This window comes from Anser anser (genome assembly GCF_964211835.1).
Source record: "Anser anser genome assembly, chromosome: 1".
NCBI classification, from domain to species: Eukaryota; Metazoa; Chordata; class Aves; order Anseriformes; family Anatidae; genus Anser; species Anser anser.
The window spans coordinates 66,018,984-66,036,364 of record NC_139720.1 but is presented as its reverse complement, the minus strand read 5'-3'; the positions used below and the strand labels follow the sequence as shown (position 1 = coordinate 66,036,364).

At 46.6% G+C, this 17,381-nt stretch overlaps 2 protein-coding genes across 2 annotated transcripts in view; one reads left to right on the top strand and one right to left on the bottom strand.

Annotated features, from left to right (window-relative positions):
• The window catches only part of CACNA2D4 (calcium voltage-gated channel auxiliary subunit alpha2delta 4), a 135,683-nt gene that overhangs the window by 73,060 nt on the left and 45,242 nt on the right, over nt 1–17,381 (top strand). The window contains exon 26 of the mRNA XM_083821291.1: nt 273–353. Within this exon, the coding sequence (XP_083677417.1) occupies nt 273–353 (81 nt within the window). The remainder of the gene's footprint in view (nt 1–272; nt 354–17,381) is intronic.
• The window catches only part of LOC310892960 (uncharacterized protein), a 284,028-nt gene that overhangs the window by 228,794 nt on the left and 37,853 nt on the right, over nt 1–17,381 (bottom strand). The gene's annotated exons all lie outside the window — the stretch shown is intronic.

The following is a 17,381-nucleotide window of genomic DNA, read 5'->3' as shown; positions in this document are numbered from 1 at the left end:
GTGAGTGAAGCAAAGCGATCTTCCAGCCTAAGAGGAGTTCTACCTGCCCAAAACGCAGGAGGCCAGTCCTCTATATTTTATGCCAAGGATGCTACTTTCATCATGAGAGAAACAAGTCTACTCATTAGCCTTTTAGGTTGCTTATTGGTTTGAAAGATGCAGTCTTCCGAATTCTTGGATCCTTCAGGGCTGAGGCATAAGTATGCACTGATCTGGATGTGAATCCTGCTGCATGTAAACTAACCAAGCCTGCTGGTTTTGTGTCCTGACAGAGGGAGGAGGCCTTCCAAAAGTGGTGACAGTGAGCACAGCAGTGGCTGTATCTGTGGATGGGAAGATGGGTATTGCTGCAGGTAGGAAATTCTGGTTTTTCTTTTATCTTGAATGAAATGGTAGCGTCTTATATTGAGAGTGGGAGTTGAGAGCTGTTAGATTGTCATTCAAAGAAGGTGATGGGAGCCACAATAGATTGTCATGTTGAAAAATAGGCAAAACAGAGAACATTGGAAAAGGTACTAAATGGCTGACATGCCTTTGTAAGGGAAATGGGCTGTTTGAATGCAAGCTTTCCATCTTCAGCACCAGTGATTTCTGTGGATTGAGACTGCCTATTTCCCTGGAGCATGAGTTGGTTAAGAAGTCAATGCAGGTTTTGAACCACTTTCAGGACGCACTTTTGGTTTTGGAAGAACAGCACATTCCTGCATCTCTGTTGTTTTCTCCATTGAAAAATAACTTTTGCTGGTGAAGTGGGTTTGCTGCTGGATTTCCAACTCGTACATACAGATTTGTAAATTTTTCTTTGCATCTGAGCTTTGAACCCTGTTTAACAGACCTTCACCAGACTCTGCATCTACTTTTGGAATACTTGTAGGGGACATTGTTTCCCTCTGAACCTCAAAGCTTTTGAAACTTTACCATTTTCAGTAGCAATTGCTTCAGGCTTTACAACAGTACAATAAACTCAGAAGTGAATCAGAGTACCCATTTAACAAAACAAAGCAACTTTAATCAATAGTGTTGGCTTCATACCCAAGCTAAAATCACTGTGTAAGAGTACTGGTGTGAACAAAAATGTAGCTAAATGTGAGCGGATTTTGGGTTTTAGATGTGGAAACAGTAAGGGAATAGGTTGGCAGAACAGATAATGGAGCAGTTATTAGCAGAAACATGCAGAGATGCAAAGCTACCTGTGAAGGAATGGTTAGTGTTAATGGAGTCCCATCCGGTGGAAGGAATGACTGCATACAGCAGATGCTGAACAACAACTTTGAATTTCCAGTTATGTGGGAATCTGTCTTTTAATTCTTAACAGTAAAATAAGTTTCAGACTTTTCTTCTATACTGAGTAGCATTACAATAGATGTTCTCTAAAGAAAAACTGTGCAATGTTTATCTCAGCATGAGGTTATGCCAATTGCTAAAGAAATATCCAGTAGAGAGAAGGTCATATTGCAGATACCTTCAAATCACAGTCAGCCGCTGCTTTTACCTAGGCTAGGTAAGACACAATGGATGGTCTTCAATCTACTGTTCAGTTAAACTACAGCAATTTAACTTCATCTGATGAACCATTCTTTAATTTCCAGGCTTTCAATAAGTTCCAGTTGAGAGTGGTGCTATGTATCACCTGGGGATTGAGAGAGTACTTACAAACTGAGGGAGTGGTGATATATAATAGTGCTTTTAACTGCTATAACACCATTTCAAATCCAATCAGATTTATTGTGAAGTGAAGCCTGTCCAGAGACCCGTGTGAAATAGAAGAGGTTTCTGTACAGTTCATTTAAAGTAGGTGCTTGGGTCACAGAAACTGCTCCCAGAACTGATACTAGCTGGCACTGTTACGAGAACGAAATAGCATTGAGACTATGCAACACTGGGGCATTTTTCTGGGCATCAATTTGGGAGGAGAAACAAACACTTTTTAAAAAAAAATCATTTTTCATGATTCTTTTTGTTTCCTTTCCTGAGCTGTGAGTTAGAGCAGAGGCACACAAACAGTTGATTCGGCACTCAGCATAAATACAAGGAAGGAAACTTCTGTGTGGAAGAGCTGGAGCAAGAACAAGTGACAGGAGGAGCTGCCCCTGACGGAGCTATTTTTCTTCTGTCGGCAGCACTTTTCAAAACCCCTGTGGAGATTTCCACCCTCTCAGTTATGCTGAATGCGGAATAGACTCTGTGTGGACATGCTGTGAAGGGGCAGAATCCTCTGCTGTAGGAAGATGAGGGTGGGAAAAGCAGCAGAGGATAGGGAAAAATCCTGTCAAAACAGTGGTATTAAAGTAAAGTTTCTGTCATTTGTGGAAATTATATAGAACAAACCAGTTTCCTCACATGTAACCACAGAAGCTGAGAGAAATGAATTCTCAATTGCTTTCATTCCTTAGAGGTACCATGGCCTCTGTCGCTAGTCGGCATGCTAGGTGACTTGACCATAAGCATTTTCTGCTTGTTTCCACACGTGATACATTCAACTGGGTGTTCTCCATTCTCTGTTTCTTATATGTTGATGAAAAATACTCATGTTTCATCCAAAATATGGGCTGCATGACAACACTAAGAGAACTAATTTCTCCCAAAGGGTCCAAAATCCTTCAAGGCCCCAGCTGTAGCCCCTCTTGACTTCAGTGGGAGTGGAAGGGTTTGCTGAGGTACATCCCATCTGCTAGATTGGGACGTACATTTACGACTTGGTTTTGGGGCATCAGGGAGCAAAGTGGTTCTGTATCTATATTACCATTTGCATTTTTTTAGTAGTGACTTTTTAGTAGTGACAAGGTTCATCATCTGAATCTTTCGTAATAGCAGTAGCCATTAAAAGAAATATATTGTGTTCATGCTACCTATTGCAATACTATTTGATCTTGAGGGTAACAACTATGAGAGGAAGGATGAAGGCCTCTCTTCATCCCCCTCACACTAACGTAATCATGGTGAGTAGCTAGGACCTGGTTCTGGGGGACTTTACCCACTGGTGTAGGCTGCAGCGCAAATGATGGTGGGCAGTGCTGCAATACCATCCTACCCCCATGCTAGGTACAGGAGAGAGGCGAAGGAAGGGGAGTGAATGGAGACACAGCAAGAGGCAATCAGAGCAGAATGGGATGCAGATTGTTATTATTATTGTTGTTATTTGGATGGCATCAGCCCTCAGAGGGCATGATAATCGTGTTCATTTAGAGTCGGGATACTACCAGAAATCGGCTTGATTCCCAGCACAGGTTCATAGGAAGCCAAATACCTGGGTAGGCTTGCAGTTTCTGGATAAATGCTGTCACAGTTCTGTAAAGGGGGGACAGCAGAAGGCTTTTTAAGTGCCCCTATAAAAGTGTAATTTGAATGAACTGGCCTGTCATTCTGCCACTGATTGTTACTGTCAGTTGCTTGACTTGATGGTGCTTGGGGGGAATTTGTAAGCACTCTGAAATGTTCGCTATGCATGCAGTGAAGAATTAAGCTCTAGGATTTACTGCTCTGCCCGTGGGGAGGGGGCACCCCCCGTGCCCCTGCCAGGAGGACGCCGGTGACAGGGCCCCTTTCGTTCTGGCAGCTGAATGGCAGTCCCCGGCCAAGGCGGAGAAAGGCAAGCTCCAAAAACCAAGCGACCAGGAGGATGACATAGGCCTGGGCTCTGTCAGACAGCAAGGGAGACGTCAGCTGGGATTAGAGAGCAGCCGGCCTGGAGGGCTGAGGGCAGCAATGGAGGGGGGGCACGGGGGCCTCCGTCATCCCGGAGGCCTGGCACGGCCCAGCCTAAGCCCCTGCAGCCAGGGCATCGTGCAGACTTTTGGAGGGTTGGAGGAACCCACAGAGGACGCCACGGAGCTGCTTGTGCACGCTGAGTTGGGGTGCTCGCAGAGCTGCTGGGGCTTTGGGGAAGCCACGCAGGCAAATCTGATGCTATAGCTGTTACTTTGAGTTAATATTATCTACCTGCTATATTGTGCTTTGGCAGTTCAAAGCTCTATGCAAACATTAAGTAATGCCTGGATGATTAATTATAATTAATTAGCTTGCAGCTATTCTCCTGGGATGTCAGTCCAGTGCCTTTCTCTAGCGCTAACTTCGTTGGAAATGAAAAATAAGGAATTGCAATGGTACTCTCTGCAAGCCAAGTCCTGCCCCAGATAGCACTGTCATCTGCTCCCTCCACTGAGTCAGTAGCCTGGGGCTTTATGGTCCTCAGGGGGTGTGCTGCAGAAATCACATGTAGTTGCTGACAGAAGCTTTTAGTGATTTAAGGCCCCAGTGAAACTGCTGGAATCTGCACGGGAGTTTAGCTGTCACTTTGGGCAGGGTATGACGTCTCTTTTATTGCCTGACCTTCTCCCTGTTTGAGTTATGTGGTAGCCGGCTGGCTGCTGGTCAGACCAGGGACAGGTAGGGGGTTCTTTCTGTGAGGTTCCTTGTCACTGCTGCTGTCTCAGGGACAGGAGATGGCCGATACCAGCAAACCACGGGGCATGGCATGCACAGGCTCCAACGTGCCTGATAAAACAAATAGGTCATCCAAACAGGCACTTGGGAGATCCAGGTTTATTTTATACACTACCACTCTCTTCTGTTTATATTCAAAGTTAATTTTACTTATTTACAACGATTGGACCACTCCAAAATTGTTACCCCATGATGACAGCAGTATATCCAGATGTGTATGGGGAGAGCCCAAGACAAGCCCAAAGAAGGGTGAAAGAAGAGAAGTATCTTTCCTACATATACAGAGAGGGCTTGGGGACATTGAGTAAGGACAGTATTAAGGCCAGTATTTTCAGAAGAACTCTGTACTCACAGCAGGAGCAGATTTCCAAAAAAGCTTAGACTTTTTTTTTCAGAAGTATTTGAAATCAGCCAATCTGAAAACGGATAATGGAAAGTAATTTTGCCATTAGACTGCTGGTTAAAATCCAACCTTTGTCAGTCTGACGGAAGCTCCTCATTTGAAAACCGTTTACTGGCCAGCTTGACGTCTCTCCATCCTCTTCCTTGGTCCCCAGTTTTGGCTACCTGCTGTCTGTTACCAGCAAGCAGAGAGAAGAGATGCAGGTGTCTTTTTCAGCAGTTCTGTTGCTGTGGCATCTTTTCAAACTAATCTACACACAATTCTGTATTCCTACGGTTTTGTTGTTTGGGTGGATAAAACATTTCAATCTCCTCTCTATTCCTCTCCAGAAAGTGACAGTTGCACCTGTAAAAGCAATGTAAAATGCATGGAAATAAGCTGAAATAACATGAGCACCTTTTACACTGGAATAGTTGCATCCAAGCTAGAGAATTAAATTTATTTTACTACACTGGCTTGAAAGCCAGCATGATATTGCCTATACAAAATCTGAGAGCAGCTGATCTCTTGAGGGTGTGCTGCCATATACAGAAGGAACGCTGTCCCTCTTTTAATGCTGGATGTTGTGCCAACATCCTCCCAATGCAGGAACTTTGCAAGAAACTTCTGCAAGCTCCCAGGGCATCACCTGGGTGCCTTTATGGAAGGGGCGTGATCTCCCTTGCATCCAGTGGTAGAATGGGTAGAAAGAAGGAAGACCTAGCTCATTTTCAGCCCGTTACCTGCTACTTCTGGTTGCTGCCTAATGTCATTCCCTCCTGGCAATCCCTGAAGCCCAAGCAGTTGCTCAGGCATCCCTTTGATCTAACAAACCAAGAGACATCTGAGGGGGCAGTACCTTGGAGCCCAGTCATAAAAAGTGTCAGAGGCACTCAGGCAGAAACACTCAGGATTTTGGTACTACCAGCAGCTGTGCCTTCTCCCGCTGTCAGGACATCCATCTGTAGGCTGTGAGTACACACTTGACTGGTCTAAGAGTTGATCCAGTCCTCTGCAGGCCAGGTTATGAACCTCACACAGTGCCACTGGTGTGCCAAAACCAGTCTTTCTCCATTCACATTGCTTCCTTGCCTTTGTGCAAAGAGACCTGTAAACAAAAAGGCTGGGGTCTCAATGTTCCTGGGGCAGACCCCAGCTACTGTATGAGCCAGACAAAAGTAAGGTGATTGCCTTATTTTTCATGGGGACTGTTCTTACAAAGTCAGCTTTTTGCCAAGGTTTGGAATCAGTGCTGGAACCGCATAGTTCCCTGCTCAGAGCTAGTTATCTTCCAGCCAGATCAGTGAACAGGCAGAAAGAGAAGCATCTGCCTATAAAACTCCACATCTCTGCACATAAACAGTATGCCAGTGGGACCAAATATCTTTATTTTATCCTCAGAAGAATGCAAAAAATAGTAATGTGGGACATTTTCCATAGCATTCTGCCTACTCTGGCTGGGCATCCATCAGCAATTTCCTTTTCCTCTATGCTGTATATGTTCTCTGCATAGATTTTGAGATCTTCAGTGCAGGGATTGTGCCTCCCGGTGTGAGTGGACATTGCCTGTTGCCTTGGGAATAAGCCCTTCTGGGACATCCAGCCCTCAAACGACCCCAGCTGTGGAGCCTGTTCCAGGCTGGAGCTCCAGCCCAGGAGCCTGTTCTTGCCTGTGTGTAGCAGAAATCTTCTAGCCTAAGGTTATCCATCACCCCCGCCTCTGTAGCTCCTCTGATTGCCATGGTTGTCACGCTTGAAGGGAAGAGAGCCCTTGACACTGACTCAGGAGAGGCTTGCATATAGCTGGATTTTTAGATTGGCACCCGGCGCCTTCGCCGTGTTCCCTTTGCTTGCAAATTATTTGATATCATTTTAATTCTGAGCCGAATTAGAGCAGTGCGAGAGTTGCCATAGCAACCATTTCCTTGTGCCTTTTGGTCTGACTCATTGCAGACAATTACTCTCGCGCTCCAGGATTCACAGATGTGATAGGAGAAGAATCATGTGCTGGGTTTTCAACTTTTTTTTTTTTTTTTTTTGCTTTTAATTTCTTTCCCATCCTCTCTTGCATTAACTCCTACCTAGCCAGGATCATCAGGGACCTATATCTCTGCCCAGGGCCACGTGAGCCCGTGGGAGCATCTTGCACGTAGAATATGTGGAGATGCGCAATGTGCGAGGGAATTTGTGCATATGTGTGTGCTTTTGCATATGCAAACAGTTTCTCTGCAGCGTGTTGTGTGGTTGCGATACCTGTCTGCACACATAGCTATGAGCATGCACAGATGCTTATATTCATGGAGTGATTTGCATATATACTTGCCTGTGGTGGGGCTACGTACTTGCACATGTTTTCTGTGTGTACACAGAGGTATGTACATCAGTAATCCATGTGGATGTGGAAGTGTACCTGGTGTGTAGTAGATGCAGGTGTGCAGAGATGGGTGGCAGCAGTCCGTCGGGTCATGGATGGGCCAGGGCCTCTCATTCAGAGCTGTGTGAAGATGCAGAGGCTACCAAGCAAGGGACATTAACACCTCTGACCAAGTAGGGTGCAAACTGGAATCTCTGTGTGAGTGCAAGGCCAGTGCTTTGCCTCACTCACCCCTATCCCCCCACAACAACCCATGTCTGCACATCTAATGTGCTTGGAGTGAAGTGGTGTTACCCATGCAAGGATCATAGCTTTGGCACATTCGTGACTTGATGCCATGAGCTGTGTTAGGGCCTGTAGTTCAGCAGAGGAGCACAGTCATGTGAGAAGATGCTAAAAGGGTCACAGAAGCGGTCTGTGAATGTGGGGAATGAGGGTGGTAAATACAGTACAGCAGGTTATAGGAAATACTTTGTGAGGTGATTTGGCTTAATTTCAGCCAAGGCACAAGCAAACAAGCATTGTGGGTTGATAAACATGGAAACTTAGCAGGTCTGAGGCATTTCCAGTCTATTCCTAAGATGTATGACTTTTACCACCAAACTCAGCCTATTTCCTTCCTAAATTCCTTTTCTGCTGCGCCATCCCCTTAAGGTACAAATCTCCCCACCACAAGGCTATGTAATGAGACTCCCGCTGCCAGGCCTTTTCCCTCATAAGACCTTTTTCTTCTGTTTCTCTCACTGGGATACAGAAGTCCCATTTGCAGGATCATAGGATACTTCAGGCTGGAAGGCACCTCAGGAGGTCTCTAGTCAACCTCCTGCTCAAAGCAGGGTCAACTAGGAGGCCAGACTGATTTGCTTAGGGCTTCATCGCAGGAATATTCCTGATAACGTTCCCCAAAATATTCCTCATTCCTCCCTAATGCAGTTACACTACAGTCTCAGTCTGTAGAGAGGCTTTACTGGCAGCAATTCTCTTTTTCTCTGCCTGTCCTTGCCCCGTACAAGGGCTCACTAGGGGCGGTGGAGGTGCTGAATGCAGTGGGTACGGGCCCAGCGTTGGGTGGTGAGGCCTGGAGGGTGTGAGAGGAAAGGAGAGAGTCTGCAGGAGAGCTTGGGTGGGAGCTCTTCTCTGGAGGCCCTGGGAAGGGCCTGGCCTTCCTGAGGCAGCAAGGAGGCAGAGGAGGGCGGTGGGGTGGGCAGGAGATAGGCCGGCTGTAGACAGCCTCTCCCGGAGGGTAAGGAGGGGCGGTCTGCCCCTGGCTCCTGGCACTGCTGCAACAGGCAGCAGTGCAATGTCTGGGGTGCGGGGAGGGAGCTGGCCTGCTTTCCAGGACACTGTGGAGCCCACGTCTCTGGGAAGAGTCAGCAAATGGCAGCGCCTGGTTTTGCTGCCCTCCATCCGTCTGCCACCACAGGCAACTGCTTAGGCGGCTTAAGCTGGCTCTGCAGAAGAGCCTATGTGGAATGGAAAAAAGAAGAGACAGCGAAGAAAGCTGTGTCTAAGAGGTCGGGAAATGTAGGGATAAAGTGAAGATTGCTTACAAATCAAGCTGAGTTAGACTTTGCAAAGCAGATTAAAACAAACAGCAAAAGATTCTTCAGCTACTTAAAGAAAAAGAGAGTAAGAAGTGGGGCCGCTTCTGGGTGATTAAGGAGACTATAGATTGAGCCAAAACCCAAAAGGGCTCTGCACCCGAGTTATTGATAAGGACAGCAGTATCGTCCTTGGGGAAAGAAGCAGTCTGAGTGCTGGAAACAAGCCGCTCAAGCTGCTTAGTGCTCTCAGTGCTGGGGCCTGGATGCTCTCTCTCCCTGGCAGAACTGGCATATGGAAACACAGGCTTATAGCAAGGGTGATTTTTTTCAACTCTGTCCACAGTTGTGACTCCATGTCGGCTGGAAAAGTGAAAATTCAGCAGTCAGGATTAAGGAAGGGGGAGAAGTAAGTTTGTCAGTCTCAGACCTGTAAGTGTGACCTCTGTAATGTTTGTAGTGCTTTAGAGGAAATCTGGAAGGAAAGTGCAATTATTATCATGTGGTTAGGGGAAAAGGGAGTCAGGCAATATGTGTTCAACAATGCTAGCTCATGCCAGACTAACCCATTAGCTTCCTTTCAGATGATTGTTTCCCTGGAAGGCATAAGAAATTTCTAAGGTCTTATCTTTGTGTATCAGTAAGGCACTTGATATGGTGCCCCATAAGAAAGAATTTGTTAAACTAGAGAAGATAAGGAAAGACAGAGGAGCTGTAAGGGACAGAGAGGTAGAATTGAGTCTGGAATGATGGCAACAGCAAGATCACCTGTCCATCTAGCACAAGATTACTTGTAGCACTCCCCCGTGTTCAGCCATGGTATTAGTCTTTGCCAGCATTAACCTGAGACCCTGACACTAATAGGAGTAGGTAGTGAGGAAGTGTCCCAAAGACTCAACACTAGAAGGCATTGCTAGTACAGGGAAGGACCAGGATGTCATAGAGAAAGCCTTATTTGACCTTGGCAGGAGTACCAGAAACAGAATGAATTTCAGTAGTATGACAGACAAGGTCATATGCTTGAGAACTAATATTAGAAATCCGTGAGCTGGGAACTCTCTAAGATCTGGCAGAGAGCACAGCAAGCAGGACTAGAGGCAGCCCTTGTCTTCTGGGAACTGCTGGGTCCATTTTGACAAGTCTCAGTAAGGATCCTCAGTTTAGGCTGTGTTTGCCCCCTGATGCCCACAAAAAAAATTAGCCTACCACAAGATCTGAAATCCTTGCCAAAAGGTAACCAGGCAGACTTGGTGGCTCCCAGCAGCTTTAGCCAGGGCTCAGCAATGTCCTGCTGTACTCAACCCTGTTCATCACCAACCTTTGGCTCTCAAAAGTTCGTGTTCTGAGGATCTGTCTTCCAAATTGAGGATTTAAAAAAAAAAAAAAAAAAAAAAACTCTTCAGGAAAGAGTTGGTAAATATGTCCTTAGAAAGCTGAAAGGAAAAATGCTGAGAACTTTATTAGCTGATGGTAGGATGATGGCAAGTGATGCAGTTGTGGAAGAAGGAAAGGTTATCCTAGAATGCACCTGGTGAGTTATTTCCAATGGGAAGTAACTCAAGTATTAGTGCTACTGCCCAAAGCCCTGTGAGACCTCTCTGGTTTGTGTTACAATTCGGCCAGAGGAGTACAGGCTCAGACAGGTACAGACAGAAGGAGAGGAAAGGGAAGCCTGTCTTCATGAGAGTGGCCTGTGACAGCCCAGCTTGTTTAACCAAGTGGAACCAGAGCTTCAGCAGATAGGCTTGCTGTAGTAAATGCATCCTGGAGGAAACATTTAAACTAAAGGGCACTGCTAGTATGAAAACAGTGTAGTATAGATAGGCCATGAAATTATTTAGGGTGGAAAACTCGTGGAGGGTTTCTAGCCATTAGGATAATATAGCTTTAGAACAGCTTTCCAGACAGAATCAGAGGTAAAAAGCCACATGGGTTTAATGTGAAGCTTGAAAAGTCTGTAAGAGGGTGATGGTGCTTATAATGGAGAGGTGAGACTATGTTAGCTTCCAGCCCCTTCTCTGTCACTGAAGACCAGCTGAAGTCCTTTGTCTCACCATTCAGCAACACAGACACAAGCAAGCATGCGAGCCACGGGACAGTCACTCGTGGTACTCCCCGTTCTCCACAGCCCTCCCTTCAGGTACCAGGCTGGGCTTTTTTGCCATATAATTCACATATTCCATGATTTTGGTCATGATTGAATAAAAATACTCCTGCTAATGCAGCTGGAGGCCACAGCACAGTGCCAGGAAGGTCGCAGGTTGGACGGGGCTGACCTAAAACCCTCCCTCAGCCTTTGACAGCGTGATGGTTTCTCTTGATTGATTTGGGTTTTGCAGGGTAAAGAGGAGGGAGCGGAGAAGCCCCAGCTTATGATAACAAGCCTTTAAAAAGCAGATGGGGATGTGGGGGCTGGCGTGTGTGTGGCAGCTGAGAAGTGACAGTTGAGGAGATCAGAGAAGGGCGAATCTGAAAAGCAGCTGGTCAGAGGCAGTCGCTGAAAGGGGATGATCAGTCACAAGAGAGTGAAAATCAGCGGGAGGGAGGAGGAGTAACCGGGGGATCAAAGACATTTATGTCCAGTGGGAGAGATCTGAAAGGTATCATATGAGACCAGGAGTGAATGAGAAAGTGGGGACTGCTGGAGGGGGACCATCGGTTTAGATAAAAAGCTAGGTCTTCCTCTTGCCAAGAATTGTAGAAATCTGGAGAGTTTTGTGAATCTATGCTACAATAAAGGTGGTTGCGAGTGGGATCAGAACCAGTTTACAATTAACTAGCTCCCTCAAAATGACTTACAGGGTTTTGCAGTAGCTTTTCCTTCTGCTGGCATCTTTAAAGTAGGAATAATGCTCACACAGCCTAGCAAGTGTGTTGTGAGACATGGCTGGTGGGTAGGTGTAGGGAAAGGTGATATTTACTATTGTGTGGCAATAGCTATGTATTATCTGCAAGACAGGTCACAGATTTTAATGGGTGAGGAGCGTACTTTTAAAAGGGGGAAAAATTGGAAACAGTGCAACACAGGGCTACGGTATTGTTCCAGAGCTGAGGAAGTGCTTTATAGTGAAAATGAACTTAATGAAAATCTGCTTATCCTACCAAAAAGAGGATTGGAAGGTGATTTGATTAGTGTATAAAGTACCTTCACAGGGAGAGGTGCTGGTTACTAAACATATGTTTTTTAATCTACCAGAGAGAAGCATAACAAAAACCTATGACAGGAAACTGAAACCAAGCAGATTCAAGTGAGATATTCAGCATGAATGCTAACAATGAGCATGAGTAGTTACTGTAGTAAGGTACCAAAGGAAGAGGGCTTTATTTTTTCATCTCTTGCATGTTTTCAAATCAAATGTAGATGCCTTTCTGGAAAATTCGACTTAGCTGCATGTAAACACACACTGTTGGACTTCATACAGGATAACTTCTCTATTTTCTGTTTCATAAGCTAAACAAATCGAGCTCTTTAAGCCTTTCACAGCAAGGCATTTTCTGCCACCCTCAAATAACGTTTGTGGTTCTTTTCTGCACACTTTCCCAGTAGCGTGCAATACACAGAAGGTCAGACTGGATGATCTAAAGTCCCTTCTGGCCTTTATACTCTCTGAATCTCTGCCTCTGTGAATTCATACAATGTTTGCAAGCTCCCAGAGAGCTGCCAAAGGCAAGCACTATAGAAATGCAAAGCATTGTTGTTACTCTGGATATTTCCCTTGAGCTTTATGCAGAGCTGGGTGAATATCTCAGTGTATCGTCTGTGCATTTTTTCTCAAATGAAATACCTACATTTGTCGCTCTTTCTGTGCCCTTTACATGTTGACTTTCTGCAGATGTTCTAGCAAACAAGTTTATTCCCAAGTTAGAGCACAGAAAAAGCAAATGTTGAAGGGCCAGATCTCGACCTAGCGCCCCGAGCAAGGAGTTGCACGTTGTCCTGGCTCAGAAGCTCCGTGCAAGACAGGTTGTTATTCTTAGCATCACTCTTTGCTTTCTCCTTGGCTCCAGGTGCCCTGCAAGTGGCTTCTGCCTGGCAGCGTCACTGTGCCACCATGGGAAGGAGAGGTCTATCCCTTTGGTTTCTTCTCTCCCACCTTCTAAAGGGAGAAAAGCTGTGAGGATGCTGCCTTGTCCCTGTCTTTCTAGGGCTGCTACTGTTGTGGGAAGCTCCCCAAAAATGACACAGGAAATTTTTTATTTACTTCAGCTGTGTTCTGTAACTCTAATCATCAGGGGATGCTTATCCTTTGTCTGCATTACACAGTGTTCTCCAAGGGAAACCTTTTCGGTCTTCAGAAATCCCATGCTAGGACTTGCCCTTATCTAATCAGTGGATAGAAACTGACCCTCTGACCTGTGCTTCCAATCAGTGCTAGCAAGCGCTGTGCAAGCCTCCAGATTAAGCTGCCAATGATCAAGATACTGAGACGGAATTCTATTTTATATATTTTCCATGTATTTTATACATGCATATACATAATTGCATGTTTATCTATATTAAATTATATGTGTGTGTGAGAAGATATGTATAGGGGGCAAATACATTTGCCAAATGAAAGATAATCAAATTGCAGAAAATCATAGGCTGCTCCCAGATGATCTGTGAACCAAAAAAGCCTGGAGTCATCAGATGAGTATGTTGGCTTTGCCTTTTCAGCTCTACATTTCTGGTATTATATGAACTGCTTAGTGGTATCTGTGTGCGCTCCTGTACCTGCACGGTAAAATTAGATTAAACTATGCGTCATAGACACCATACTGTTAAACAACAGGGGTGATTCTCTCACGGCACATACCTTTTCAGCAGGAGAGATGCCTCAGCTGCTACCAGATGAGGAGTATCGGGGTTCTGTTCCCGGTTTCTCTCTGAAGATCAGGCTGAGCATAGCAATGTGGCTGAATATAACAGCACGAGTGTGGTGGCACAAGGGTTTGCTTGCGGTGGGGTTTAACATCTTTTGTGACTCCACGTGCCTCAGGATGAGCTTCTTCTCGCAGGAATAGTATGTGATGAATTGTGTGTGGATAACACTGGGAGTGGACGAGTAGGGAATTTAAACATCTTAGCTGCGTGTGATAAACCTAGCTAGTGAACAGCTGGTGGAGAGACTCATTTAGCTCTAGGGGTGACAGCTTGTGTACTTGGGGGTGCAATAGGATTAGATAGAGATTTCCACTCATTTTAAAATAACCTTGCTCAGGAGGGTAAGAAATCTGAAGAGGTAGGAACCCATCACTCACTATTTGTTACAGCAAGTTTTATTGAACATTATGCTCTAATTAAAAAAATAATAAAAAAAAAGCTTTTGGAATCAAATATGACCTGAATATAACTCCATTGGCTTCCGCATTCTTACACTAGGGATTAATTTGGCCCTTTCTACTTTTATGTAATGAGCTGATTGCCACAGTATCTTATCCTTGTTACACAATCGCCCTTGCCTGGCTGTGTCCCTGGAGCCGTGCCTGTGTGTTTCTAGATCCAGGGTCTCACCTTGACTGACTGCATATTTAGTCCTCCAGCCTCACCCTGACTACGGGCAGATGCTTGCCTGGCACTTACACGCACATGGGAATGCTGTCAGTGTATGTGCATGTTCACTCTACGTTCAGGCACTATGTATAGGCAAGCATAGGCATATGGGGAAATTCAGAATTTTTTCATTTAGCTGGCTGTATCCCTGCGGTGTTTGCTTTAGCAGGGAGCAGGGGAGAGGGAAAGTTACTAGCAGAGATCTCATTTAAACAAGAAGGAGCATAGGAAAATACATTCTTTATTATTCTTCTGTAACAACAAGCCAGAAATATAATATACCTTTAAAAATGATCTGTCTCATGCCAAAGAAACCTCCATTCAGTCATTTTAGAAAATCTTGTTGCTCTTCCTCAAACAGTAACAAAAAGAAAAAGAAATTACAAGTGCCATCTGTTCCCTGCAAGAAATGTGCCTGCCTGTACCACAGGTGGGTGTGTGGGGCCAGAGGGTGGCGGGGAGCAGAAGGGGTGTTTCTGGTGGGCTTGCCAGCGCCTAAGGGACACATGGCCCTGACCTGTTGGTTGGACCTGCCTGCTCCACAAGACCGTTTCCTGAGGGCAGGTACCTCTTCTTGGCATCGGTATCCCTGCCTGTGGCAAAGGGTGGTTTTACTGGGGGTTCCCCCATGCCTAGCCATGCCTGCAGGGGCACTGGGAGCCCCTATCCCACATGCCAGAGGGGAACCCGTTGCCTGGGCGTTCAGGGAGTGCTAGGGCTCGTTCTGTATCTGGCATCCTGCAGGAAACACTCATTTCTGCCTACGTCAGGCGTCGTGTTCCCGATGTGCATGCTGGCAGGGTGGCAGCTTCCCAGGTGTGCTAGGAAAGAGAGTAAGAGCCTGTTTGCCAGCAGTGGTACAAAAAGGGCATTTCCCGGTGAACCCTGCTACTCTGCTCTGCATGAAAGAGGACAGGTCCTTGTCCTTCCACTTGCTTTCCAGTGGGACTCCCCATAGCATCCAGCCTTCATGTTTCTCAGCAACTCTTTTCTCCCCTTCCCTGTCTTCTTCTTTCCTGGGTGGGTTTCTAAACATAGCAGTCCCTTGTCTAGGGTTGAGATGAATCCAGACTTTCTGCCTTAGAAATGAAAACAAATAGGAAAGGATGGGTGAGGTCATCATCAGCCCCACAACACAAGATATAGAAAATATTATTAGCAACAAAGAAAAATTGGTCGGGACAGGAGGTCGTCACGGGGAAGGTGCGGAGTCAGGAGGATTCCCCCTTCCCCAACCCCTGCATTGTCCCCTGGGTCCCTCCTACTCATTTTACCTCTAGTCTATCTCCTTAAAAACAATCTCTCTCACTCTCTCTCTTGCTCACTCACTCACACACACACACACACACACATATAGATCCCATTGGTTTTGTGCAATGTTTCACCATTATTTGATGCAAGTAAAATATAGATCTATAAATATACCGCTCTGACTCAAGTCCCATTTCAAGTATGATTGCTGAGTCCAGTATGGTAAAGGGAGAAGTTCCCCTGAGAGGGAGGTTGTGGGGGGATTTGGATCCAGCAGGCAGTCTAGTCCCAGCTTGCTGGGAATGTGGAGCAGCAGTAACACACATAAGGAGGCTGCAGTGCACCAGTTCTGCCCTTCAGAGCGGGCTACGGTTGCAGCAGATGGGATGGTTTGAGTGCCTATACAGTGCATGGGGGAAGAGTCCTTTCTCCTCACATCTTGCCAGCCCCCCTCCTCCTCCTCTTCCCCACAAGTGGTGTGCTGGGAGAGGGGGATGCGGTGTGTGCATGCACTCGTGGGTGGACTGCTTCTCCCAGTCCTTCTTCCAGGGCAGCCTGGTCTTCTGCTTCCTGAAGAACATCCTCCTCTGTCCCGTGCAGCCCTGTGTCAAAGGGAAGTCACGCTAAAACAGTCCAGAGCATCCTCTCTCTTTGCCTCTGGTGGCCCTGGGTAGGCCAGGAGGGATTTTGCCACGCCAGGCTTTGATTAAAAACTTGTGCTGGCGTGCCCGTGGGTCAGTACAACAACCTGTCCGGGACCAGAAGGGGTGAGGAGCCAGCGTGTATCGCTTCCACAGGGGTCCAGCAGCAGCGAGCAGGAGGGCCGTGAGGTGTCCGAAGGCTTCTGGATCCAGCTGGAGCAGGAGGAAGAGGTGGCGTGCCCTGGCAGGGTCCACCTGCAGTGCCTGCTGGCCTCTGAGCACAGGTGACTCGCAAAGCACCCTGCAAAGCTGGGCTCGCTGCCAGCCTGTTTCCTGACGGCAAGCATCACACCATCCCCAGGCACTGCGGATGCACGACCTCCGGTGTCATCTTCCTAGCCCAGGAATACCCACTGTGACGGGTTAGAGCAGGTTACCATGGCAATGTGCGCTCTCCCCTGGAGACAGCATTTTATCCCACTTCCAGTGATACAAAATGAGTCCTTATGTTGGGTTCCTTTCATTTTTTCCCCTCTAACTTCTTTATTTTTTTTCCTTTCCTGTCAGGTTGAAAAGAGCTGAGACTAATAGGAGGCACTGCAGTCTGAGGGCTTTAAAATCTGTTTTGGGGAAAGTCACCCTGCATCACAGCATCAGTGTGCACAGTCATGTGCATGGGCACACTCGTGCAGCTGTGGATGGCAGTGAGCACAGCGGTGGTGAGCTGAGCGTATGTGGGCTGTGCTGCGTACCGTGTCAGCCCCATCGTGGGCTCTCTCACCTGTGCCACGCTGTGGTCCAGGTTTCAGCCTTCACTTCAAGACCCTCTAGAAGTCACCCCAGCTGCATTACCCTACTCTGTGCACCATGCTTGCCCCTCTGCCAGCAATGCTGGCTCTCAGGCTGTGTTTCTTCTCCTGCCACCTCCCCCTGGGCCCACACTACCCCTCAGCAGCTAGGCTGGTGAGCCATGTTCTCCTCTGTGTCTTTCCTGATGGCCTACATCTGCTGTGCCTATCAAACATTTCCAAATGGAGGCTTCATATCTTTACCTTCTCTTTTTATCGCAGAAAACATAAAAAAGATAACAAAAATGCCGTTTTTTTCATGCTGTGTAGTCATTTCCACTGACTCATGCTCTAACCTTAATAACTCTGCCTCTCTCTGTCCTCTCCTGCCCATTTCCACTGGCTCTGCACTATGGTGAGATGTTTGT